This window comes from Xylocopa sonorina, chromosome 15 (genome assembly GCF_050948175.1).
Source record: "Xylocopa sonorina isolate GNS202 chromosome 15, iyXylSono1_principal, whole genome shotgun sequence".
In the NCBI taxonomy this organism is placed as follows: Eukaryota; Metazoa; Arthropoda; class Insecta; order Hymenoptera; family Apidae; genus Xylocopa; species Xylocopa sonorina.
The window spans coordinates 3,893,484-3,919,627 of NC_135207.1; the positions used below are offsets into that span (position 1 = coordinate 3,893,484).

Here is a 26,144-nt window from a genome sequence, read left to right on the forward strand (position 1 = left end):
TATGCGTAAACGCTTTGAGATGCATTCGCATATTAGAGATGAAACTGCAGATGCATGTTGAATAGGATCGCCGATATTGAGCATAGAACTGATGATATCTTCGTACGAGTGCAGGTAGAATTCGAACCGTGCACTCTTTGCGATTTACATTGCGTGCACCCTTTCCACGAATTCCCATTAAAACAATTGTTCGCATCGTCTTTCGCGTTACGTCGTTCAACAAACTAGGAGGTTTAGGATAAGTGAGAGCACACGAAATATTTCAGCTTAATTAAATTCTATATTTAACATTGTAACATACAATGAAACGTCGTATTAAACATGTGCCTTGTCGAGACATGTGTACATCGAATGTTGCGCCTGAATACAGGACTCGCTCGTCCGTTAACTTCGAATCGGAGAGAATTTCGTCCAGCTGTGGGGGTTTTATTTAATTCGATGCCTGATGCAGAGCGAACGATCCGTTTGAAAATCCATGTGGTAGCCATGATCATTTCCATAGTCTTAACAGAGACACGGTAATTGAGAGTTAAGCCAGGTAGTAGGAGCTGTAGTAAGAGGGGTACGAGCGATAGGCATAGGGCAGGCTGTAGCTGGAGTAGGCAACTGGGGCTGCAGCGTATTGGTAAGGGCTGTACTGGTAAGCAGCGTATTGCACCGGTGCAATGCCGGCCAGCAGACCTCGCTTGTCTCTCAACGCGGCTTCAGGTGCCTCTGCTGCTGGCGGGGATTCGACCTCTTCCGTTTTGGCGGGTGCCTCCGCGGCGAACGCAACGGCGAAGAGGGCCAACAGGGTGATAGCCTGAAAGTAAACAATAATCAGTCGAACGATCGTAAAAAGCTGCAAACTGCGCGATCCATTTACACTCGATTCGAAGTATGTAATTTAACGATCAGTCGTATTGTTTGGAACGATATTTTCTTCGTTTTTACACAGTGATCGAGTTGTACGAGCCATCAAAACGAATGCAAATTATAGGTGTGCTGCCAGTAAATATGTACGATCGTGTGAGCGTGTAATTTGCAGTGAGCGATGCAAGAAAATTGCAGCTAAGTGCCAGTCGTTAGTTTGCCAAATAGCGATACAGTTATGATTTCATGCACTATAACGTTTGTGTATTTATGATAGCTACCAGTCTTTTCGTCGCGAAACAATCGCGACAGACAGATTGTAATCGCAGAAATGGCGTTATTAGCGAGACTCAGGAATCAGTGACGATACGTTCGATCGTTTTAGGAAAAATGGAATAATCGACCAAGTAAAGTAGTAATGCGGTGCACTGAAATGCTCGTCGTGCACAATCGTGGTGAGTATACTTACAACGAAGCACTTCATGGTTGGATAGTTTGGTGGGTATCTGAAGATCAGCTCGTTTGGTGAACTGGAAGCGAATGATGCTCCTGCTTTTTGGTGGATACCTTTATATACCTGGCGAACAGATCGCCCTATGCGCGTCATTCGCCGATTGATCAATCCGCCAGGATACACGCAATGTGCGTGTGCGAGGCGTGTATGCGTGAGTTGGTAGATGTCGTAGGAAACGACAAGGTCTAGAGCCTGAGGAATCTCGTTCACGTATTCTCGAAGCAAACCCGTGTACAACCTCCAATGCACGGCACGCGGGTGAAGCAAGGGACCTTGGCAATCGGCCAAATACGACAGAAAGTGTTTTACCACATGCGACGTAATATCGCTTCTTTACACTATGATACAATTGTAAGAAGTTCCTTGAACTTTAACGAACATAGTACGTGATGCTTTAAATGAATCGAAAGGGGAATAGTGGTGGCATCGTCGAATGGAAGAATATCCGCCACGTGTGCTGTTCGACGAAGGATAACAATAGACTTCTGTCCAATTTTGGTATATAAAAACGGATATTTGTCAACAGGTTTTTTTTTCCTGTGTCAAGTCAACGAGGACGACAAGTATTCTCTTTCCCCTGCGCTTGTGTGCGTAACCTGGTGGTGTACGTATCAGGACTGTTGCATAATTGTAATAAATGTTTGAAGAAAGTTATGGTACCACTCGTGAATTTCTCTAATTCTCACGTATACCCTGTTTTATACCTTAATGGAGGCCAGTGGTTATGCAAAAATCTTAGGGTATGTCACATCTATCTTGTCAGAGTGAAGAAATAGTTTCTCGTTCTTATCCGTGAAGTGTTCCACTATTCTTTAATGGTTAAAGAAAAGAAAAATACAGCAAACTGGACGGAATATTTAGATTATTATGATTTTTACGCAATAGTTGGTCGAATGAGTTTCCAGAATGTTATTTACAATTTTTGTGATGATATTGCTGCGATCAGTTCGCTTCATTCGAATTGCTAATACCAACACGTTTTTTTCTGCAGAAATGATTCACTCCTGAGGCAAATCCTGTTAAAAAATAATATTCCTCTCGAACCGAGCCATGTTTGGTGTCGGGTATAGTAGTAAAATCTGTAACTGTACCGAAACTGTATTGTACGTGAACAGGATGCGCCATTAAAGTAAATATCGCCTAAAGTCAAACGAAATTCAAAGTAAAATGCCTCGCACGATTAAAGGGCGTACACTTGACGCTTTGAATTTCAATCCCGGGGGAAATCCCGGCCATTGCCAAATGTCCTGTTCAACGCGTGCGTATCTTAAAATCCTGGCAAATCAGTCAGCAACCGTTTGCATACCGATACCTCCGGTGCTTTCAGTTTCTCTGCATGTTTAGTGGGTAGGTTTTTGTTTCACGTTTTCTTCGTCTATTTATATTCGACATCGATTAGGATGCACCAATACCCATTCAAGGAGAAACAGGTAGGTTTTTTAAAGTGTTTCGATCCGGTTTCGTACAAAGGTATCGCCAATAAAAAGGAATATAAGACAAACATAGACACAGCTTCTAATTTTATATATATTTAAATAGAATTCAACATTCCACCGCCTTGTTTGCTCCTATAAATCTGATTTAATTTTTTCTCTTTCCAAGGACGAACGATTGAAATCCTGCATTCCTGTACCTTGGTTTCTTCCCTAAAAACCTGATTTTATTTACGAGAACCGAAATTACTCATTCTTATTTTAAAGAATTCCATTTAAGAAGGTGTGGCTGTCTTATCTGTATATAGATAATACAAATAATTTATTCAAATTATTTAGTAATTAATCTCGTATATTATACGTATTTATTTTTAGTAAGGAATATCCAATGATTCTCGCAGAAAATTAACGATGCACCAAATTTGTATAATTATCAAACATTTAAAAGCATTTATTCGTCCTTACGATACCAGTAGAACGATATGAAACATATTAAGAAACTACGCTGTATAGATTGATTGCGCCGTGTATCGTTTATGCGATCGAAAGTAAATGGGAACGTGGCATCTTTTTGCCTAATTAATAATCTCAATGCAATTTATTTGTCTCTGCGGCTTCGCTTTCAAATCCTTCCTGGGCGCACAATATCGGCGCCCTCTAAATATTTTCTCATGAATTTTAATGTATCACACTCGATTATAGTTACGAGACCGTCTTCTGGCTACTTAATTATTAAAATGATGTACGCAGGATGCAAATATCAATAATAATGATTTGTAAAACTTTATTTATTAAATATTACAATATAAAAAAATTATATTGATGAGGTACCATTCCATATAACTAGATGCCTCCCGGAAGGATCCTTAGTAATATTCTGTAACATAGAAAGATGGCGCTTCAAAAACCCTCTTATATCCTAAAGATGTAGATGTAGAAAGATTTTTTTGTCAGATAGAGCTAATAGACTATAAATCATTAGGATCATTATTTTTAAATATGTTCATCATTACAATAATAACTTAACTGAGAAATAATGAGTTATTAAATATTTATTCACCTGCTCTACTTCAGAGATTACCACATGGAAAATATTATAATTCTATCTGCAAAAGAAATAACACTTCTGTTTTATTAAGATAAAATATATTCTACCGTCGAAACAGTATGCTTTTCTCAGAGGTAGTGACGAAATATATGTAGATATCATGTGAAATCAAATACTTATATGACAGCACATCATTGATATCGAAAATTAATATTTATACTAAAGTATATACATAAAAAGCCACTTACGAATATATACAATGCAAATCATCTCATGTATCAAAAACACTTTTAGCGAAGAAATTCTGAAAGTTAATAAATACATATGTATATATATATAATTTATGCCCATTATTGGAATACTTCATTCAAAATTAAAATGTCATCAGATAGGGGCGAAAGTAATTAATCTTCATTACAATCAGTTGAACTATGAACTCATCATAAAGATACCTTTAATTATTCTAACTATTTAGTTTCATATTTTAAAAATTTTTACCCATTGATCAGTATTCCTCAGTTCCCATTCAACTTTAGATCCAATCTGAAAAAAAATAAAAAATAAAACTGCAATAAACTTGATTTTTACTGCACTACAAATTATTTAATATTATTGTAAAATTTATCAGATAGGAGCAAAAGACAATTGACTAATCTTCATGAGAAATCAGGTGAACTATGAACTCATCACAAAGGTATTGGATTACTAGTAAGATTTTGCTATGTAAATTTTAAGTATTTACCTATTATATCTGGGTTCTTGTTCTCATCCAATTTTATAGATTCAACCTGAAAGAAAATAAAAATAAAATTACAAAACAAATGGATATACATTGTGCTACGAATTTAATATTATTGTCAAATTCATCAGATAGGAGCGAAAGACAATCGAGTAATCTTCATTAGAAATCAGGTGAACTATGAACTCATCATGTTTTTCTTTTAAATAAATGCATTTTTTTATTTTTTTTATTTACCTACCTATGGTAGTTATCATTGTTATTTACGTATACAAGAATACGTAACAGCTTTTATTGAGTCATGTCAATTTTTCTGAAATGAAAAAGCACATCATTCTATAAGCTTTTTTTGCACATAATGAAATTATTATTTAATATTTATAATTATCAGAGGATCTAAAACCACTTAATTTTCATTAGAGATCAGTTGTATCATGTATCCATCATAAACTAAGAAAAAGTAACACATTCTTAAGTACTGTGTAACAAATACATACCAACATCACTAGAACTTTTCAAATTTTCCTTGAACAAAAATTCTAGGTACATCTATATTCTCCTTTAAATTTACGGTACGTCTTTGTACATAATTGCACATTAAAGTTTTAAAGCCGACCGATTCAAATAAATTTGATATTTCTTCCACCGAGAAGTAATAAGTCCTAAAATAAAAATTGCTATGAGCAATTTAATGTATCAACATTAATAAGAGGATTAAGAAATTTTTACCTAGTCCCATCTTGTCTCATATAAAAATTTTCGCTAATTTTATGCCCCGGTTTAAATCTCAATTGAGCCATATCATACAAGCCATAATCTCTAAAAAGTACAACTCCACCGTTATCAAGAACGTTATATAAATTTAGCACAACTCTGAAATATTATAATTAAATGAGACACTGCTAATCTGAATGGAAGTAGATATACATATATATAGAGAACTCTTTACTTTTTAAATTTTTCTGGATGGATGGCTGATAAAACGAATATTAATGTTGCTATGTTCACCGGACAATCCACATTAAGGAAACAATTATCCGAGACAATATCTGTCTGAAATATTTTCATTCTTTGCGGATCATGTAGCGCATGATTCTACAAATAGTACGAATTGTAACACGTGGCAAACTAAAGAGATATCAATTACAAATAAATGATTAAATATACCTTCATCAGCTCCACAGCTCTAGGGGACAGATCGCATGCAAATATTTTCTTAAATCTCAATCCATCTTCGACTAAGGGGTATACGAAATTCCCAACGCCGCACCCGACTTCGAGGAGAACGTTGCCATCCTCCTTCGTGCCCAAACCCAATAACTCATTGAACTCCCTCGTGGTCCAATGTCTATCCTTAAAGAATCTAGTATCGTTTCGTTTGTAAAACAGATCCCAGTGTTTTTTCGCGTCTTTCTCTAGTTGATTCGCTCGATACTCTGAGACTAATCGCGAGTTTTGCGCCTGCATCCTCTCGATTTCTTCTCGCGTTAGTTGCTTCGCCACGTGGCCAGCAACGTACTCACTACCGTTCTCCATCGATTCGGTCATTTACCCGAACTCCGTTACGCTAACGATTATCTCGTAAATTAAAAGGCGACGGAGAAAGTTTAAGAATATTTCTGGACGTGGCAGTCGATTCGATTGCAATTGTAACAGATATTTATGCGACAATCTAATAGGACGTCTATCGAGGACTACGCAACACAACAACCTCTCACCTTTAAGTTCCAAAAGGAAATGGACGACGCTAAGAGGCACATGCGCGCAGTGGACGCTGCCCCACCACAATGCTCGTTCGACTACCTAGTCTAGTGATTTCAGGGCTGCCATCGTATTCCGGGAAAATTAAAATCTGTTTACCGTTGCTTTCCATGAACTCGACTATTACGCATTAAAACGATTATAGAATCGGAGGAACTGCACCGTGCAATCAACTACGGTTCTTTTCCTACAATTTCGTTCACGCTCTTTCCGTGTAAGAGCGTTTTATTAACCACGCGACGCGTTATTTGTGGAATACTTATTAATTAGTACAATTCGATCGCGATAGGATTCATTTAATTTTGCAAGACAATGAATACATAATCGGTATGAATTCCACGTGTGAACTTATTCGAGTAATTAATATGCGGTGCCCGTTTGAAACGAATATTTTCAGCCTGCGTACAGCATTGTCATACCATGACACAGTGCTGAAAGGGGTTAATCGTGACTGAAATTTATTCGATTGCCTCTACTAACATGTTTCATTTTTAACGCGCATTATTCAAATTTATGAAACTTAATACATGTACGTACAAAAAGTGCATTGCACATATGCATATATTCAGCAGTACTGGCTGTCGTTATGTATGCACATATATTTGTAATATTTAATTAGCTGTATACACAAACAGTCGCAGAAAATTATAAAATGTTTCATTGACTTTAATGTCCCCTATTACGCGAATCATTCGAGCAACGATGGAAATGTTCACAGAATAAATAAACGGAACTTGGCAATATCTCATTAGAACCTGATAATCTGGATTCTTCATTACGGTTCGGTGTTTGCTTTTTAGTAGATGATCGCATTACGATTTATGACCATCTCGCAATTTGCAAACAGAACGAGGTCAAAGGAAAATTAATCGATCAAAGTAGTATGTAGGTCATTGCAGACCAGAATTTTGTTGAGGGCTTGACAGATGATATGACGACAGATTAACCGAATGAAATGAAAAACACGTTTCGGAACTCGTAACCACCCGGGGCTTCTTCAAATAATGCATTTTGTCTGGCTTGCGCTTTGAAAAAAAAAAGGATTAAGCGATATTTTCGAGGCATCCAAAAATGTGCCAGCTGAGAATAATTAAAGAACGGAGATGGAAGTTCTCCGCGATGGGCAGATGAAAATATTAAGAGAGTATTTCTTGTCGTCACTGCACATTACATCTGCCAGGTAAGCTTCCTCGATTTACGTAATTTCAAATCCCTCCGACGTTCTCATTAAGCGACCAGTGAGCTACCCTCTTCTTCCCGACAAAATTGATTACACGAATGAGCTCTCAAAAACCCTGTCGCGACATTTTTGTTTTATCCGATCCAAGAAGAGGAGGAAAAATCCAATCGAGTATATCTTCTGGCGACGAATGAAACGCGCATTAAAAAAGGCTGCGATCAGCGTTTGGCTTGCTTTAAAATAAATTTACATTAATATTTTCTATTCCAGACTATTCTATAGCAGAACTCCACGATCTTTATTATAATTATTCGCAGCGCGACGTAACCAGAACAAACGTTCTCGCAATAATATTCCAGCGCCAACGCAAAAGCTTGGAAATTTCATCGAGTTTGTCATTCCTACCCGCGACGGAAACAGGCAATTACATCGAGTGTGTAATAATTTGTTACACGGGCATTATAGTAACTGGCGATCTATTCGCGATGGGAATTCGTGGCACGTTAAACGGTCGGATTCTTTGGAAACGGACGTTGGCAGAGGCGTAGCCGTTTCGCGAGGCGAGGAGCGTCTTTGGAGCGATAGACACGGGCACGTAATTGTAGGCGCGGCGAAGATGCTTCGACCGTGCCTTTTCCATTTGTCGAGGCAGCCAGCGTCGAAGCATCTTATACCGTTCGTCCTCGTGGGCATTCCAAGCGGGAATTCTCGAAAGCCAGTTGTGCCGTAGAAACACGCGTCGCGGCCTGCCGCTCGCCGGTACTTTCGAGTGTTCGTAAAACCGCCGTTTTCACCGTTTGCGCCGTTTCGAGTGCACACCGAATTTTCTTGCGGGCCACACCATCGAATAGCAAAGTGCCGTGGCTACCACTTGACCTCGACATTTCCTCGACATTTCTACGGTCGAATCCTGGTGAGTTACTTAACTACCTGTCGTGCGGGCCTGCCTCTGTCTTCCGTCTTTGATTCATTACAGCCTCGTCGATATTATTACCATTTTAAACGAGAGGTGACGCGCGCGCGATTAAATCGAGCGCATCCGTTTTAATAGCTCGCGTAGGAACGCGCGCGTCGATAGAACTGTCGCATCGACAGTGAGGTACGTTCAATTTTTTTTTTTTTTTTGTTTTCCGTCGAAGCGAACGAACGACCACGGTCGCCATCCGTGTTTGTTTAGGACGCATTCGAGCGCTTGCACGAGAAAACGTGTCGTAACTTCTAGATCCTCTGAATGTCGTGAGAACGAGCTGCCAATGGGGAATTCGCGATTAAACGGATTCGTACTCGCGACTGTACACAACAGAGTGATAAGCTAATTAAGCGTGAAGTAGAGCGTGGATTAAAAAACCGAGTGGCGCGTGACGTGTGAAAAAAATTGCATGCTCAGACGCGAATATGTAACGATCATCGAGAACCCTGCGATTTTCGCGTGCCGTTTTCTTGCGCGTCTGCGAAAAACGCTGCTATCAATTTCTAATTAACGATACTTTTTCGAAAGCGTAGCGAGAGCGGTCCATTATCGCCTTTTCGATACCTACACCAACTACTCTGCTGTTTTCTAATAATATCGCGGAAAAGAAAAAGAAAAAAAAGACGAACAACACTTGCGAGAGTCGCGACTTTTACAATGGGTAGCCGTCGATCGATCGAGGATCCCAGCAACAGCTCCGTTCCGTTGACACGGTTCGCCAGTAACGATAATCGAAGGTTTCGAAGCGGAAGCGACGATTTTCGCTTAACAGCTAATCAAGACAAAGGAGCGATTCGTGCGACCGTATTTTCGTACGCTCCCGGTTCCCAGGAGCGTCGACGAACCTGAGATACCCAACGATGGTTCGCACGAAAATATTCAAGATCGACCAGAGACCCCGTCAACCATCGCAAAATGCAATCGATACGAGAGAAACTACAATGGTAATGCATTCGACATTCCTGGACGAACGGCTCGTTTTCAGCTTTCCAGCTAGCGGCAGGAAAAGTGGCCGGTTTAAACTTTCTAAGCGGGTATCGTGGCCTCTGGTCATTAATGTACGAGCGAGATATCCGCGAACCCGCACGTCCACGGGGCGCGGATCCATAAAATCAGGCCCCGAGGATTTGCGATATCGTTGCGTAACTGCCAAGAAATCGGCTCTCCCTACCAATCGGTTTACTTGGACTACTTGCGCAACGATACTCGAGCCGATTCCTTGTTTCGACAGCCGCTTCCGCTCGGGGAACCATTTAATTCGAGCGTCCTTGGTCGTATCTAAGCGATCGAACGTAATTCGCGCGATCTCGGTGTCCCTCGACGTTGACGAGCAATTCCGGGATTGCGTCAACGCGCGGAAAAGCAAGAGCCAACGTAAACATCGCTGGTAATCATTGTGCAAATGATAATCCAACCGGAATACGCTGACTGCGAGTGTTTATCTTTTCCACGCGGTCACTCGTGGTCAACTCGTGGAGTACCGTTGCAGGTTCGCTGTTGGTCTCTATCCGCGCAACCGTACCTCGCTGCGGCTTGCACGAATAATGTACGCGATCTTACCGCTGCAGATGGCATACCACCGCTAATAATTCCTCCGATTACATGCTAAAGAGCCAGATGGTTGCCCAGCGGATTCCGTTAAGCACCGCGTCGGCGTGTACGCGATCCTTTCCTCCTCAGCGACTCGAGCCGCAGTCTCGCTTATAAAATCCTCTAGCGGGACACGACCGCCTACATAAAAATAGCGGGAATCGCGTACGAGCGTTTGGACGTTGATTCGAATGCGACACGCTCGGAAATCGGCCACGATTCCCCTTCTTCGGATCGTAAATCGTTGACGTTCGAGGCAGAGCGTTTTTTGGGTCGAATTACTTTGCTGTCTCTCTGTCATAGGTCGAGCAATGGAGCGTTGCGATGCTCCATCGCGCGGGGAACACACGGATAGCCTGGCAAGATTCTAGATCGCAAGGAGCACGCGAGAGGAGAGGCCAACTGCCAATCGATACTTCCACATTCCCCTCGAAATTACCACGAGCGAATAAACTCCCGCAATTCGATAATGCGACCGCGAAGCGTGACTCCAGGGCCGTGCATACCGCGGATGCGAAACCAGGCCCGCCTATAGCGACAGTGCCGATCGCCTGTGCACGATCGCACGATCGAGGGTACCCTCGTGTACGTGTAATCCACGTAACTTCCAGCATTCCAGCCACCGCGCATCTCGCAACGTCGTACCGTCGATTAATGGAGATGACATAGCTGCTTATTAGCATGACAACGAAACAGCGGTCGCGCGACCGATAAAGGGGATAGCGAGCGTTGCTGTCCTCCTTCGGGAGCCTGGCTTGCCAGCCAGTTCGCCTCGTTCGAATAACTTCGTGGCGGCGACGCGATCGCGGAAGAGTCGTGCGGCGATTTTCGTTTTCGTTCGATCGGGAAAGTCTTTCACTGGGGATACATCGAGCGAACCGGTTCGCGGATGAACGTCGACGAGGTTTTCAGTCGCCTTTTACTTCGTCTCGCTCGAACGAAATCAACGGGATGATGTATCGATATTAACGGAATCGCGTGCTCATCATCGATGTAATCGCGTATCGATAACAGCGCGTGGAAAATTAGAGGGATAATTGATCTGACGAAGTCTCGAGATCTCTTATTACAGCCTGTCTGGCTGTAACATCCGCGATGCACTCGCGCTACCTTCGGATTCCTCGCGATCGCCGCGCGCGTTTAAACGCGAGCGCATTAAAACTCGCTTTCTGCTTTAGATCGGCAACATCTCGCCTCTGCGCAGTGTTTACACTTTCCTTTTAACGGCTAAGACCGTTTTCTCGCAGGTAATTGATAAGACGAACGGAGCATTATTTTAATTGCTTAACAAGCACCAAGCTTCGATAAAGAGCGATTTAGCAAGAAAAAGGAAGGACCAACGATATCCCAGCGAGATTGTGCTGCGTAAAAACAGCTGCGCTGCTTGCCAGATCGCGGATAAGCCGCTGTAATTTCGTGGCACCTGTCTTTCAGCTTGGTTTCTTTCCGTACCTGCATTCCAGAGAAAGTTAACCGCGATGATTTGGCACGCAACCGAGGCGAGCTGCGCACACAGGCCTGCTCGATGCGTACCCGCGTTTCCATCACGCTCCTCTGTCCTCGCGCGCACCATCGCGCACGTGTGCGAGACGAAATTTCACGAAGAATTTCTTTATTCCCCGGCGAGATTAATGCTTTTGCGCGCGTTCGCCACGAAAGGCGGAGCGTGTTCGTTCGTAAAAGCGAAACGCGCGGTAAAATTTGCTCGCAAAATTTGTTTCGTCCACGTTGGGACTTTTTATCGCTAGTCTGGGAATAAACTGGTACACAGGTTTCAATTGTTGCCGCGAACGAATGTATTAATTTCCACGAACATTCACGGCCGTTTCCCAAACGACGAAAGTGTAATTTGTCACGCGTAACCGCCGTCGACTATTTTTCGAGTAATTTGCATCGATTACGCGGGATCTCGTATTCCGTTTGAAATCGTAGCTCATCGTTCCGGGGACCACGGATCACCTGAACGCTTTCAGAATCAGCTGACTCGAATTTTAATAACGACTAGCCAGCTTGGAAATCGGTTAATCCTCTGATCGATCGTTTCTAAATTATTCGCGAGTAGAGAATCGCAACGATTTTATATACACATTTCGTTTCGCGATGACTGCATTCTCGTTCATTTGAATTCGAGAAGGAAACGGTTCATCTTTCACGTGAATTACCGGTTCACGTGGCGAGGGACAAGTGGATTATCTGTAAAAAAGTGGATTACGTTCGATTTTCGAAATCGGAGCGACCCGACGACACGAACGACGATCGAACGGCAGCTATGGAGAAACAGGAGCGGCACAGCCACGCCTCGCTGAGCTACGATACAGTTTAGAAAGGCGAGTCACAAAAACCTTTCCAACGCCCTTCACTTTTCGCGGGAAAAACGGAATCCGCGATGCGTTTCGCGACGTCAGCGTTACGAGCTATTGAAGCGTTATTATTTATTCCATTGCGTTTCAACCGACGCCCACCCTTCTCCTCGCCAAAGTCCATACGATTTTCCTCGCGAGAATATCCTGTTTACGATTAGAAATCGCTGACATCAACGCGAACGTTCCCTCGCCGATGAATAATTTGGTGAAAACTGATTTCTAAGTGAAAATTTTGTACACGTTAGGAATTAACGATCGTGATTAGTTGGTCCGTGATGCACGGAAGGCTTTTCATCGTCCGTCTGAATTTTATCGGAGAACCATCAAACTGTACAAGTTTGGAAGAGTTTTCAAAAAAAAAATGAGAGACAGTTCTATGCAGTTGGGGTGTACCGGAAAATTTGTAGGTGCAACGAGAGAAAAAAGGCTCTAACCGGGAGCTCTTCAATTTAATTTACTAAAAATATCGCTATCGTACTCGCGTGTCCGTTAAAACATATAATTACGAAGTGGAACGCGAATGAAAATTTTCTGGGGGAAGAAAAAAACATACTCGTACGAGTAATAGAACGGTTCTGAGAATTTCGAAATCGTCGACCATCGTCATACCCTCGCGAAAATCAGGGAGAAATACAAATTATTTATTGTTACGTTATTATCGCGAGGCAATTCATTAACGCCAAGTCCACGATTAAGAAAAGTATTTAGTGCGCGATGTATAACAGTAATGTAGAGCCTCTCATTTATCAAACTGATTAACTTCGTGAAACAAAGGGTACGGAAAATTGTTAAGCACAAATCAAGCCTGCTTTTCACGAGTAAAAAATAATTCAAAAATCGGAGTTAATCATTTTGATCGACGAACAATTCGTGTCTTAGGACGTGCCTGAACTAATGATAACCGAACACAGATATGAAATACCGTCGAGCGATATCAATAGTCGATGAACACGCCCGTGGCTGCAGTTTTTCACAGGATGAAAAACAGGATCCGTCGACGGTGCGCGGAAAAATGCTTGATTTGTTGTATCGCTATGCATCTAGCGATTTCGCAGTAGTTTCGCCGATGCTGGTCTCGGTTTAAATATACTATGCCTTATGGCATCATTATTGATTGATCGGCTGTCAACGGCATTCGTGCCCAGAATTACGTTTCGCGGTGGATTTATACGGGTTGCGTGCAGCCATCGAAAACATTGATACAAATACCGTCGGTGTGCGTCGAGCAAATTCATCGTAATGGAATATCGCGGCGTGGAATTGGAATTCTAGAATCATGAAACCACGAGAGCCTCGAACAGGGCGAGGGGGAGGATTTATAGAAATTCGCGTGCGTTATTAGTCGTAAAGCGCGCCTCATTGGGCATCGTCGAGGGGTTGCACCCTTTAAAATCTACGCTGAACTCGCTGGAAGTCCTTCGAGTAACGCGAATTACTCCTGCCTCTGCGGAGAGAAGTTGTAATTCAATGTTCGCCGTTGTACTTGTCCTTGAATCACGTATCCAGAGGGGTGGCCGTGTTAGCCTTGCGAGGGTGACAGTGGCCGGCGAAATTGAGGCTATAAACGTATCAGCACGCGAAACTCCGGTACGAAATTTAACTGCTGGCTGGAAATGTAGCCGCGATGAGAAACTATTCCGGCGCATTGCGGAAGCGGTGGGGCCCGTATGACCCGGCCGAGGATCGTGCCCGTAATTGAGATGTAACTTCTGCTTTGCAGATTGAATATTGCCAGGTAGGATGGACGCTGAAACCGGGGCCATTCTGGCCCTACAAATATTGGCTCTCTGTTCGATAGTCGCCGCCCTGTTGGCCTACCTAATGCGGCAATCGAGGAATGCCACGGACGAGTACGAGACCCGCAACAAACGCCACGTACTGGTCACCAGCTGCGACACCAGCGTAGGCCTGCAGATCGCCCTTGCACTCTACGAAGCCGGTTACAAGGTAACGACACACCTACGCGTCCTACCGCGAATCGTTTCTCTTACGTAACCACTGTGTGGTTGCAATAAGTCTGTAGCAATTGGAATGCACCTTCTATTGCAACCGTTGCAACTATCGTCCTTCTTTGGTGGTACGAGGTGTGACGATTTCGTTTGTGGAGCGCAAGGTCGCTCAGCGATTCGGTTGCATCGTCTTCGAGACGATGTCTGACGTGTGATAAGCAAATTCGATGGTACCTCAGAAACGAGAACAATTCGCCACACCTCGCACAATCGAAGGATAGAAACGGAAGGAATTTTTAATACAAGGTTAATCAATTGTCGAGCAGGTGTTCGCTGGTTTGCTGGACTCCTCAGGAATCTCGCCGTCGATGAAAATCTTGAGGGCGATCGAGCAACGGAAAGAAAGGCAGGAGGACCCGACGGACGCGAATCACGGGAACCCGCAGGACCCGGAAGTACGTGCTCACGGCCAAATCGTGCCATTGGAGCTGGACTCGACGAGGGAGGACAGTTTACGTGCTTGTTTGGATGCAGTTAGAGCGAAACTTCCGGCTGGCGAAGATGGCAAGCAATTGGCGACTTAATACGCGACGAACGGCGAGGATCGAACACGCTGCCCCCCTTACACGGCCCCCACGTTCATTTTCCTAGAATCCTGCTTCAATTTTCCGCACGAACAATCGAAACCCGCCTCTCTGCTATTTAAATACCCAGTCGTGTACCACGAACAGAGTCGCGGGCCATTTAACGTCCGCCATCCGCGAATATCGGGCAAATTGACGGGTTACTAATTAACGAACGCTCGTGTTACCTTAAGGGAACGTTAATTAAGTTCCACGCGACGTTCGAGCCTCGCAGGATCGATGGTCGACTTCGAAATTCGGGCCTGTTCCTCTCGACCTTTAAGTCCCCAACCGTATTACTTCTTTCCTTAACGATACGTTAATAAATGGCTCGTACGAAAGTCTATGGAAAATCGCAGATCGTTTCAAAGCCTCGACTCGAGGCTGCGTCCTGAAAATGCGAACGATAACGTTTTATTGTACAAGTAGAACACAAGGAACGGCGGATCGCGAGGGAAAGAAAAGAATGCAAACGGAAGATCGAGCTTCCTGACGTTCCGCACGCAAAGAGTCGTGGTCGTGAAATAGTTTCGGCTCGCCGCAAATTGTTCCCCGCCAGATTGCAAGTTGCTCGCGCCGCTTAACAGAAGCGTTCCTGGTTCTCGTCTCCGTTTCCTCTGCATTCAAGCAGATTTTAATTCTCGTTATTACGTTACCTCCTTTGCGAGCGCTCTATCTCTCTCTCTCTCTCTCTGCGCGCAAGTTCCGGAAGTTCCACGATGGACCGATCCGTCAGGCACCGCGGGAGGATGCCACGCGAGGCGCAGTTCCATCTTCGCCGTGACTGGCCAAAAGCGGCCGCTTAAAGTACACTGAAGTTACAGCCTCGCTTAATTACAGGCCTGTGGGCAGTCGTGCACACTGGCGGGCTGGCCCTGCCTGGCGTCATTGAGAGGCAGCCGAGCTCCGCGTGGGAGTCCATGTTGCGACACAATTTGGTCGCGCCGCTTAGAACCGCCAGGATGTTCATCCCTCTTCTGCGCGTGAAAAGAGGTCAGCCGGAATTCCCGAATTAACGGTAAGCCCGTGAGATCCGGCGAGCCTGTTGCAAATAACGATTTACTCTGCGAAGGACGCATCATTCTTCTGGGCGACTCGACGACCAGCTACGGCACCAAAGCTGGGACGGGACTGGTGGCGTACAGCGCGTCGAGGAAGGCCGTGGAAGGTGCCGCAGAGGCATTAAAGAGCGAGCTACAATCATCCGGCGTCGACGTTGTCCTCCTTAAACCGCCGCCAGTGAATCCTCTTATTCTTTACAGCTCCCCCGTTCTCAAGACGTAAGGCTTCGAACGTTGCCTCGCGAGACGGAATCTCGTAACGTTTCGCATGGGAATCGTTCGTAATTGATTCGCAGATTCAAGGTGAAAAACGTTGTATTTTCAGATCCGACGTGGAGTCTGGGATAGTGTCGTCCGAGGGAACGTGGACCGCGCCCGTGTCTGCTGACGCTGTCCAGAATTCGTTAATACCAGCGCTCACGTCGCCATGTCCACGCGTGGCTTACGAGATGGTCGCCAAGAGCAGACTCTTCTGCAAATGAATCGGTTTTAATTCACTCTGATCGAAGGGTGCTATTGTTACACGTGAAATAACTTACTTGGTACCTAATTACGTCCCGTCACGTATCAGTCAGTAATACTTTGTAAGACTAACGGTTGTTAACTTAACGTCGATGGATTTTTTGTTACGTACCTTCATACGTTTTTAATTGTAAATCTTCTTAGACGTACCAGTTGCGCGAGAGGCTTAAGTTTGTAAGGTTTATGTACAGTTTTATAATTAATACACTGTTAACAAAATTTTTTAATTAACACCAGCGACCACTTTTCTCCTTCCTCCCTCTGGCGACGACCGAGGCGAATTGAAGCCAGGGTACGTCCTCGATGTCCTCGGAATCGACAAATCAAGATGTGCGGTATCGCAAATTATTCAGTTCCTGTTACACAGTTGGAAGCCAGCAGAAACTCTGCAGGTATATCAATTTCGGTGACGATAGTATCCATCGCGAGTTTCACGAGTAATTCCCGGATACCTTCAGCGAATAATGAATTTGCGCGTAGTTCAAGTGAAATTCTATCCAAATTTGATTCGAGCAGTTTCCAGTTAACCAGAGGAGGCAAAACTAACCTCTGGCGAACTCGAAAAATCCGCTGGCTGCGAGCCTGTTAGCCATCGAGTCGCTAATGACGTAACATCATCCAGGAAACGAAAGATCGGTCAATCGAGCCTCGATGTTGGTCCTCGCGAGCAGTTTCGTAAGGCGTCGAGCTATTACGCGAACCGTGAAAGAACTGACTCGAAGTTAAACTAAACAGCAGGCAAAGAAAAATAAAAAAAATACCATTAATGGACAGCGATGAGACGCGCGCGTCGCTTAAAACGACAAAACGTTATTCCAATTAATCATCGGACCGTGCATAATCTTTTTCCAATACTTTCGTGGGCCAGCAAGAACGGAAGGAACCGGGGAATCTAACGAATTAGAAAAACCGGATTCCGTCTCTGACGGTTCTTAAAAATAAATTTACATAATTGCCCGATATCGGACGTAACGTTTAATGCGAACTGGCTGATAGATTCGCCGATAATTCACTGACCAATTCGTCGAAAACTATTTCATTGCTCGTCAACGGGTTACATTCGGTGATAATAATCGAATCGAAGAGATACAGATCCGCAGAGACGGACGGATGGAACAAGGGTGGAAAGTCTGCTGGTTGGAGAGAGACGAGGGGGTTGGTTTGACTTTCCATCGAATCGATAGATTACAGTTCAGCCAGGAATGAATGTATCATGCGAGTGAACGGTACGCGGAAATGCAATAAATTCAACAATAAACTGTATTGCCACAGTGGGATGCGGCTATTCAGGCGACATATTGACACTCGTTCGCTCTATCGTCGAAAACGTGGAATTTATTGCTCATTAATCTCGACAGTCCAATTTACATTCCCGATCGAATATACGATAGGGCGGTTTCTTTAATGGAATTGACCGTGGCTAACGTGGGAATAATTGTAGCCGTATAATTTTAGAATTATCGCGGATCCGCGGGCTGATTAAAACTACTAAAGCATCGGTAATGCGCGCACCCCACCCACCCCTGCGCGCAGCGGAACGGTTCGTGATCACTGGCAGCGCAAACTTTGATTATGAGTTCGTTTTTAATCAATTCGCGACACAGTTACTGGCGACATTTGGGCCGCGATTTTGAAACGGCGCGCGCGAGTACTTTTTGGCCTAGAAAGTATTTCGCAGCGCTGATTTTTACGTCACACGATATCGATGCCAATCCGTGTCTGGCTCTGACGAAAACTGGAGCCGTAAATGAGAAGTTTGAAGAATAGCTCGGTCCACCGAGCAGCGCCAACGTCGCCTCTCACTCTCTCGAAATCGCTGACAAGCTGTGACAAACAAATTAACGCTTTAACGAGCCGTTTCTTTCGCTACCCGAACTCGACTATAAAATATAATTCTGGCCGTTGGATAAACAGTCTATCGTTGGTCCTTCGATAGAGAGGAGGAAACATGGCGTGGGTACAGGTAGGAGACATCAAATTTTTCAAAATCGATAGGAAATCGTTTCAGTTTCGAGCGAAGCGATGAGAGACCGCGAATGATAGGGTCGAATTTTGTTGCGACGCGTTCAATTGATAGCGGTTCGAAGCTGTTAAGCAAAGATTACAACGCGGACGTTTGGACTGGCCGATGTAACGCGATCGATCGTTCCAATTTCGAGTCTCACCGATGTTATTGGCCGAGGAGCGGGGGCCAGCCTTCCTTAAAACGGATCACCGGATCCATGGCAAAAGTATTACAAAGTCGTGACCGTAAAGTAAGAGCGCGGCGTGTTCCGGAGGGCTTTACGCGACCGGCAAAAGCGCCTCCGTGAGTCGGTCCCGCTTAGCCTCCGTATTCTCGACAAAGAATAATGATCCTCCTTTCGCAATTTTCCGTCCCTCGCGGTGCGCGACCTCGCATGATTAAAACGAACTTTTATCGTATCATCCGCCGCGACGGTGTTCGCGATTAATTTTTCCTTACATTCTAGCCACGCGCTCGCATCCAACCCCGCCGTTTCACATCGGCGAGCCAGCGAATTAAAAGCTAACTGCATTTTACTTTTTTTACCTCGTTCCGCTCTGTATTACAGAAATTGCTCGTTTTCGCTTCGATCTCGATCGTCCTCGCAGCAGCAACCAGCCACCACCATGGAGGTACGGTACTCGTGAGTTAAACAATAATTGCGTATCAGAAAAAATTATATCGATGTCCCATCGCAGATAACGAGGAGGCTGGCAGCGAAGGTGGCCATGGAGGAGGCCATGGACACGGTCACGCTCATTCCTTTCACCACTTCATCGGTCCTGTCGAAGGTCCTCATCAAGAGATCACCTGGAAGGACAAACACGGACACCATGACCACGACTACGTAGCTCATCCAAAGTACAAGTTCGCCTATGGGGTACACGATAAACACACGAAGGATTATCATGGACAGGAGGAACATCGAGATGGTATGCAGAAATATTAAGATTCGATGGCTTGTGCCCTTATGATCAGGAAGAAGTGGTAGTTGACGAGTTTTCGCGTGTCTACGTTCCCCAACAATTTTACCAGACACCTCGTAGGCTCCTAGTCGTAGATTAACGTAAACGTTTGAAATCGCAGGGAAAGAAGTCGAAGGGGAGTACCATCTTCACGAGCCTGGCGGCAACGTGAGAAGCGTGAAGTACCATTCGAACCCTCACGGCGGTTTCTTCGCTGAGGTCCACAATCACGGAGGCAACGATCATTCTGGTGGCACTTATGGCGGCCACAAGCATAGATAGAAACCAAATATCGATTAAACCCGATCATTATCATTCGATTCATGTTGTATGTTATATATAAGCAAAAACGAATTCCTCTTACTCTTATCATGTGTCTTATTGTTATCGAATAAACGAGAAGTAAATTAAAATGCGAGTCGAACGTTAAGTCAACTTAATCGAGTGGTTAAAATTGCGAAACGTGGACGGTGGATGGCATCGATATTCCAATGATCGAGATGGTTGTACGCGGGTGCAAGAACCTTGGTCCCGTGGACCAGGATCGAACACGCCGCAAAGAGATCGGCCATTCATTTCGTTACTGACCGACCTCTGCCAATTCCGCTATCAATTTCCATCGCCGTTAGGTAATTCTATTGTGCATACGCTTCGATAATTTCCAGTAAGTTCGCGTGGCTGATAATATCGAGCACAGACTGCGAGCCGCCGTTGAAGCGCAAGACGCACCAGCTTCGCGTCGGCTCGAGGCCTTCCATGGAGAACTGGGACAACAAAGATGCGACGGCTGCACAATGCGCTCTTTCTTCGCAGACCAAGGGAAATAATTAGAAGAACTACGCATCGTTTGAATATAAATCTTCTTCTGAGAGTCAGAACTCCTCTGAATAAGTTCCTTTGCAAACAAATTTAATTCGAAGAGTGCCAGTCCTAATTAATTAGTTAAACTCGCTCGAGTTGTACGGAACTTTTTTTCCTTCTTTCCTAGTCATCGTTGGAAATGAAAGATTCGAGCGATTAACGGCGATGAAATTCTGGAGTGCACACGCTCAGAAATGTTTATGCGAGTATCGTGGAATGTACGCGATCCTCTTCTTTTCGCGACGATGCTTGGAATGTCGCGGCACCTTCAGCCTCTGCAACGCTTCGCGTACATTCTCGCATAGGTGGTCCTCGCGACGATCAGATGCTACTCGAAGCTCGTTAAAGTAATTAGTCTGTACTGGCTGCCACGGTTCCTACCCTTCACGCATCGTCTGTAAATTTATATCAATTTTAACACTGATTCCACTGAACCCTGCAGAAAGCACGGCAACCGCGGCGTTTCTCGTTCTACGATTCGCATTAAAACCGGTTAACGAATCGTTCTATTTTTGTTACGCATTCTTCAGGCCCCGAGTACAATTTAATGCTTTTCAACAATTTCCAGGAGTTATATTAAAAATAGTTATACAGCTGGCATTGTAACCGTGGTTGCATTAATGCGCGTGGATTTGTTTCACGAACGCCGCTTTTAATGAATTCGTTACGCGGGGCAACAACCGTCGCTACACGCCACTATTCGTTGAATTAATTAAAAAATAATACCTGCTTCGGTTATAACAGTAACAATGGCGGCGCGCCCCCGATTTTACGAGGTATTTATCAGGACCCAATTGCGCTGTAAATATTTTAATGAAAACCATCGCGAGCCAGGAATTCATGGCAGGCCTGTCTTCCGCACGTTCACGCAGAAATGACGTATATCCGGTCCCGTGTACGAATGCGCGTTGCAACGCGCAGCGCAGATCGATACAGTCGTTACCGAACTAAACGGATGGATTACGAGTCGAGTGCGTGGAACAAAATTTTCTTCAGTATAGAAATATCTCGTGGGAGTAGAATCAGTCGATTCGATCCAACATACATATTGGTTCACATGTCAAAAAGAATCTTTCGTCTTTTACCTTGCCTCCATCGCAACTCGCAACGTGGACAGTTTATCTATCGCGATTAATCGAGAACATTGCGATAGCGTTCAACAATTGAATGAATCTGCTATGCTTCTATCAGGAGATCTCACGTATTTAGGTGATATACGAATTTAAGGATGAATCAGAGGCGTTCATCGATTAATGGAAAATTAGAATTTAGTTTGATTTCTGTGGCCAAGATTGAGCGATAACCGCATCGGACGGGATCCTCGTTGCGCAGAGTCGGTTTGTCCGCAGTTTTTAATTCCGGATTATTAACGACAATTTCATTTTACGCGCCTGGCCGTACGTTTAACGTTCGAAACTCGACTTTTAATCTCGACGGATGAGTAAGTATAAGAGCCCCGATGAATAAACTTTCGTCTCGCTTTAATAATATCAAACCTGATTAAACGTTGACTCGAAAGTTACGATGAATAAACGCTGGAGACTTAGTGGACTCGCCGGGAAAGCACGGGGCCACTTGAAAGGCTTTTATGAAACTTCGAAACCCTTGGTGGATTCTTTAAAAGTGTTGCTCGCGGTAGCGTAAAGCTCGATTCAAGTCGCGGATAAGAGAAGGGGGCCACCGTGTCACGCGTGGCCAGCTGGTTTATTTCGCGACTCGAAAATATAGGATAAATAAAAATTAAACTCGCGTTTCTAGCTTCGTACGAAGCATCGAGAGCACATAAACTGGATATATTTGTTTTAGTGCGGAAATTAAATAAACGAAACCAACAAGCAAAACCGTTCGATTTAGTTTTCATTCATCATTACGATATCCCCCGCGATTCGTTTTTACTCTGAACGTTGAATAAACAACGGAGAACGCAAAAACTCTTCCGTGTCAGGACCAACAGAGCGGAATCGATCGTTTTAGTAGATCGCTTTAAGGTCCATATGCGTGGACGGTTTGTCGGTAGGCAAAGCTGCGAAAGAAATACCATATTTTATGCACAGACTGGTTTTTCGACAGCAGCGTAACACACCCGTCACAACGAAACATAGCTTCACGCTTTTAACGTAGCAACGAAATTCTGTTTGTCAAAAACGTCCACCAGTCCCGGTATATAAGCCTCAGCGAATCCTCGTCGAGGTATCACTCGATCCTCCGTGAGCCAACAATATGGTAATCAAGGTACACGTAGCGTTGCCAAAAATAACCGTCCCCGTAGGAATCCCCTTTCTAATTTACCGTGCAATCGCGGTATTTTGTTAACAGTTCGCTTTTATCTCGGTCGTGGTGGCCATTGCAACGGCGCGACACGCATTAGCGGGACACGCTCACAGTTTCGCGCATTTCCACGGGCCAGTGGAAGGTCCCGCGCAGGAGATCTCTTTTCATGGTAAACACGGACACCACATCGGATACGTGGCTCATCCTAAATACGAGTTCTCCTACGGAGTGGATGACCATCATACTGGCGACCATCATGGTCAGAAGGAACACAGGGACGGTAAGTGGAGGATGGAATGGAAAATGGCACCTTTTCCTCGCTTTATCGCCGCATTCTTTGAAATTTGAAATACACTTGGATACGAACTATGAAAGAATGGTTTTTCTAGGTAAAAATGTTGTGGGCGAATACACTCTTAAGGAACCAGGTGGTAATGTGAGAACTGTGAAGTACCATGCGGATCATCACGGAGGATTCTTCGCTCACGTACATAATTCTGATGGTAACGATCATGACAGTGGTCATGGTCATCATGGGCATGGACATGGGCATGGACACGGGCATGGACACGGGCATGGACACGGACATGGACACTATTAACGACTGGAAATTAAGATAAATTCTAGGATACATTCTCTGGATACTGACGAAAGCTCTCCAACTGAATATTTATAAAATGGCACGTTTGGACCAAAGAAAATTGGCAGTGCCATGGACACAGAGTGTTGTTACCCGCAAATAATCCTCGCTGTTACTCTCGTTATTACCGTTGTTATAACCGTCGAATATATATCGTGTCTGTTACAAAGTTCCGTTTTATTCCTCCCCTTGGCATTGTCAATGTATTTCTCGAACAGTGACTTTTACGACCAGCAGAATTTCCAGCTGAAGCTGCGCGACCGAATCTACAGGTACACAGACCGCGCCTGTATGCTTGTGAAAATACGAAGGCCCGTAACAATCAGAGTATCGCCGCAATAAAGTTATCCGCGTCAGAGAAATACGGGGGGCTCGTGATATTTTTATCGACTTCCTGCATGCGAACGGGAGCCTCGCGGTTTCTCTATAAATCGTTTAATGCGCGCCGCGCGTATTCAAAACTCGTGGGCTGGGGAACGCGCCGTCGCGACTTTACTATTATCGAAACCCCTCGACCTTTCGCGGCGTTCGAAAGTAATTCCGCAAATTCGAGTGTCTCATCGAACCGCTGCGTACACTGCGGGGGAAAATAGGTTCCCGAAAACGGTGGTCGTAGACTGAGCGCACTTTAGAAGATCGATCGAACCGCCACGCCAAGTACTTCCAATCCTCATTAACCCAGAAAAATAAGATCTTAACGAACGCGATTCGACCGGTTTCTTTCTATCCTAATATTCGACGAGTCTCCCTCCTTCTCTTCCTCTCAGGCTGCCTTTCGTTCGAATGGAACCCGTCCGTTTTGCAACACGGAAGCGCATGTGTCTCGTGTCGTTGTTAGAACGCGATCTCCGGTATTGCTCGTCATTATCGTTAATCCGACTCGGTTCGAATACTCAAACGGCACGATATTACAGCGATACCGGTCGAGCGCACGCGGGATAAATAAATGGATGAGTTGCGTGCACGTAGGGTTAACTTAACGAGGGAGAGGGTCGTTCTAAGCCTAGTTCGACAGATCGGGTCACGTATTTCTCGCGAGAGGGATACCAAAACGATTACTTAGCCGCGATAAAGGCCAGCAGAAATTAATTTCCATTCGTGTCCGCGGGATTTCGTTCGCGAACTCATCAGAAGATAACCCTCGCGCGGCATTCGAGATTTCTTCGCGACGTTGCCTCCCTAATGGATCCAACCGCTCGAATCCACGGATACACCCGCGTAACTTAATCTTGAATGATTAAAAGCCAGTAATTGCGATATCACTCACTGCGCAGCGGTAAGGAACGTTTTATCTATGCACGATGCAACGGTAAATTGGAATGGCTAGAAAGATGCTGTAACCTCTCTTAATCTCTTGTTGGATTACGTATTAAATTTTCAAGCCTTCTGGTTCTCTCGCGGGTTACCGTCTATCCAGTTGGAGATATTAATCGGGTAATTGCTTCTCTGACAGAAACGTTTAAGGATACTCGACGATATTTGCCCGAGCTGTCAACAATTTATATGTTACAAACGTTCTCGTTACATAATTACATCCAGATGTTAACATTTCGCTTTTATTTCGTTACAAATAACATCGACGAGACTTGCAATCGATCGTTCGACGCTGAATCATTATTATCAACGTTAATATTTCAATTCGCACCACAGCGAATTCCACGGACTTCCACGCGTAGTTAGTCACAGTTAGTCGTTTGTCAGGTTACTTCAACGTCGGAGGATTGTGGGATAAACTTACGAGCAATTACGAGAGAAGTTTCCCGGGTTAGCTTTGGTCCCCCTTTAGCCGACGTGATAAATGAAATTGTACAAAGAAACTAGACGGCGAAAGGAACGGTCACTTTCGACAATTTGCGAGCAGAAGAGAGGGTAATTTACTCGAGGGGTGCGTTGTTCTTAGAAGCGTCAGACCGGGGTCAGTTTTTCCGTCCATTCGACTTCCGTTTCTTCTTTTTCCCCCCGTTTCTTTCTGCCCACCTTTTCTCCCTCGCCACCGACGAGTGTCGAAGCGTAACCGGAAGGCGGTAACGCCATCGCGAACAGCGGTAACAGAAGCAACACCCATCCGAGTGGCTCTGCGGAGCGTGCGACCACAATCAGACGCCGTCTCGAGGGGGGTGGGAACGAGTTGTCGGGAACAGACGGCGGCAATAATGCGCGATGGACGTGATAGGATGCGATCGATTTTCTCGATCTCGAGAGAGAATGGGGTCCTTATTATTCCGGCGAGAAGGCAGCACTCCGGGGCTAGCTTCGTTATTCGATTCGAAGCAGCAGCGGTCGCCTCGAATCCACCGCCACCCTCCTCTCCTGTCTCCCAACCCTCGCCCTGACCCCTTTATAGCCGCGTCTTTTCTTCCCATCTTCTCCTCCTCCTCCTCTCCTTCTCTTCTTCTTCTTCTTCTTCTTTCTCTGCTTCTTTTCCCTCTTCAGCCTACTTCCGGGTTGGTAAAAATCCAATTCGTGCCGGGGCGCGTTGCATGGAAAATAAGAGGACGGGACATTGAATTGCCGCTACGTAATGGCGCTACGTAACGTAAGCTACTCGCGCCGCAGGCTATCGGAGTTGGCCTCTTAAGTGAAACGCGATAATCGAAACAGGTGAACGCGTGTCGCTGTTGTTTTCGAACCGACAAACAAAACAGCGTACAAATAAGGGACGTTCCTGTGCTTCTCTTTTCCTGTTTTCTTGTCACGTTCGCGAGGGTGTGGAGGAGAGGGTTCGTTTTTTTCTTCATCGATCGAGAACAGCCGCGAAAGAAAGGGTCGAAGGGGCGCGAGATTGCGTTCACCGAGT

General features: G+C 44.8%; 4 protein-coding genes and 3 non-coding genes across 7 annotated transcripts; 2 read left to right on the forward strand and 5 right to left on the reverse strand.

Moving 5' to 3' along the window:
- Nucleotides 1-529: 529 nt before the first annotated feature.
- Nucleotides 530-5,089, reverse strand: LOC143430656 (uncharacterized). Its single transcript, XM_076907032.1, has 4 exons — nt 5,084-5,089; nt 4,590-4,635; nt 1,322-1,446; nt 530-802 (listed from the first exon to the last, which is right to left on the reverse strand). Exons 1-4 carry the CDS (start codon nt 5,087-5,089, stop codon nt 530-532), a joined length of 450 nt encoding a protein of 149 aa, XP_076763147.1.
- Nucleotides 4,224-4,301, reverse strand: LOC143430905 (small nucleolar RNA snR60/Z15/Z230/Z193/J17). Its single transcript, XR_013102666.1, has one exon. It is a non-coding gene; the product is annotated as a small nucleolar RNA snR60/Z15/Z230/Z193/J17 (small nucleolar RNA).
- Nucleotides 4,464-4,546, reverse strand: LOC143430903 (small nucleolar RNA snR60/Z15/Z230/Z193/J17). The gene has a single exon (XR_013102663.1). It is a non-coding gene; the product is annotated as a small nucleolar RNA snR60/Z15/Z230/Z193/J17 (small nucleolar RNA).
- Nucleotides 4,706-4,786, reverse strand: LOC143430904 (small nucleolar RNA snR60/Z15/Z230/Z193/J17). The gene has a single exon (XR_013102664.1). It is a non-coding gene; the product is annotated as a small nucleolar RNA snR60/Z15/Z230/Z193/J17 (small nucleolar RNA).
- On the reverse strand, nt 5,084-6,292 carry LOC143430576 (tRNA N(3)-cytidine methyltransferase METTL6). Its single transcript, XM_076906919.1, has 4 exons — nt 5,754-6,292; nt 5,536-5,681; nt 5,316-5,459; nt 5,084-5,248 (listed from the first exon to the last, which is right to left on the reverse strand). The coding sequence occupies exons 1-4, from the start codon at nt 6,132-6,134 to the stop codon at nt 5,092-5,094; spliced, it is 828 nt and encodes a 275-aa protein (XP_076763034.1). The 5' UTR covers nt 6,135-6,292; the 3' UTR covers nt 5,084-5,091.
- Nucleotides 6,293-8,139: 1,847 nt separating this feature from the next.
- On the forward strand, nt 8,140-16,838 carry LOC143430573 (uncharacterized). Its single transcript, XM_076906915.1, has 6 exons — nt 8,140-8,440; nt 14,171-14,397; nt 14,726-14,963; nt 15,863-16,015; nt 16,095-16,302; nt 16,409-16,838. Exons 2-6 carry the CDS (start codon nt 14,191-14,193, stop codon nt 16,563-16,565), a joined length of 963 nt encoding a protein of 320 aa, XP_076763030.1. The 5' UTR covers nt 8,140-8,440; nt 14,171-14,190; the 3' UTR covers nt 16,566-16,838.
- Nucleotides 16,839-16,933: 95 nt separating this feature from the next.
- Nucleotides 16,934-23,308, forward strand: Cpr11 (cuticular protein 11). The gene is made up of 6 exons (XM_076907033.1): nt 16,934-16,997; nt 19,309-19,542; nt 19,697-19,847; nt 20,241-20,364; nt 22,753-22,987; nt 23,097-23,308. The coding sequence occupies exons 1-6, from the start codon at nt 16,934-16,936 to the stop codon at nt 23,306-23,308; spliced, it is 1,020 nt and encodes a 339-aa protein (XP_076763148.1).
- The last annotated feature ends 2,836 nt before the right edge of the window (nt 23,309-26,144 follow it).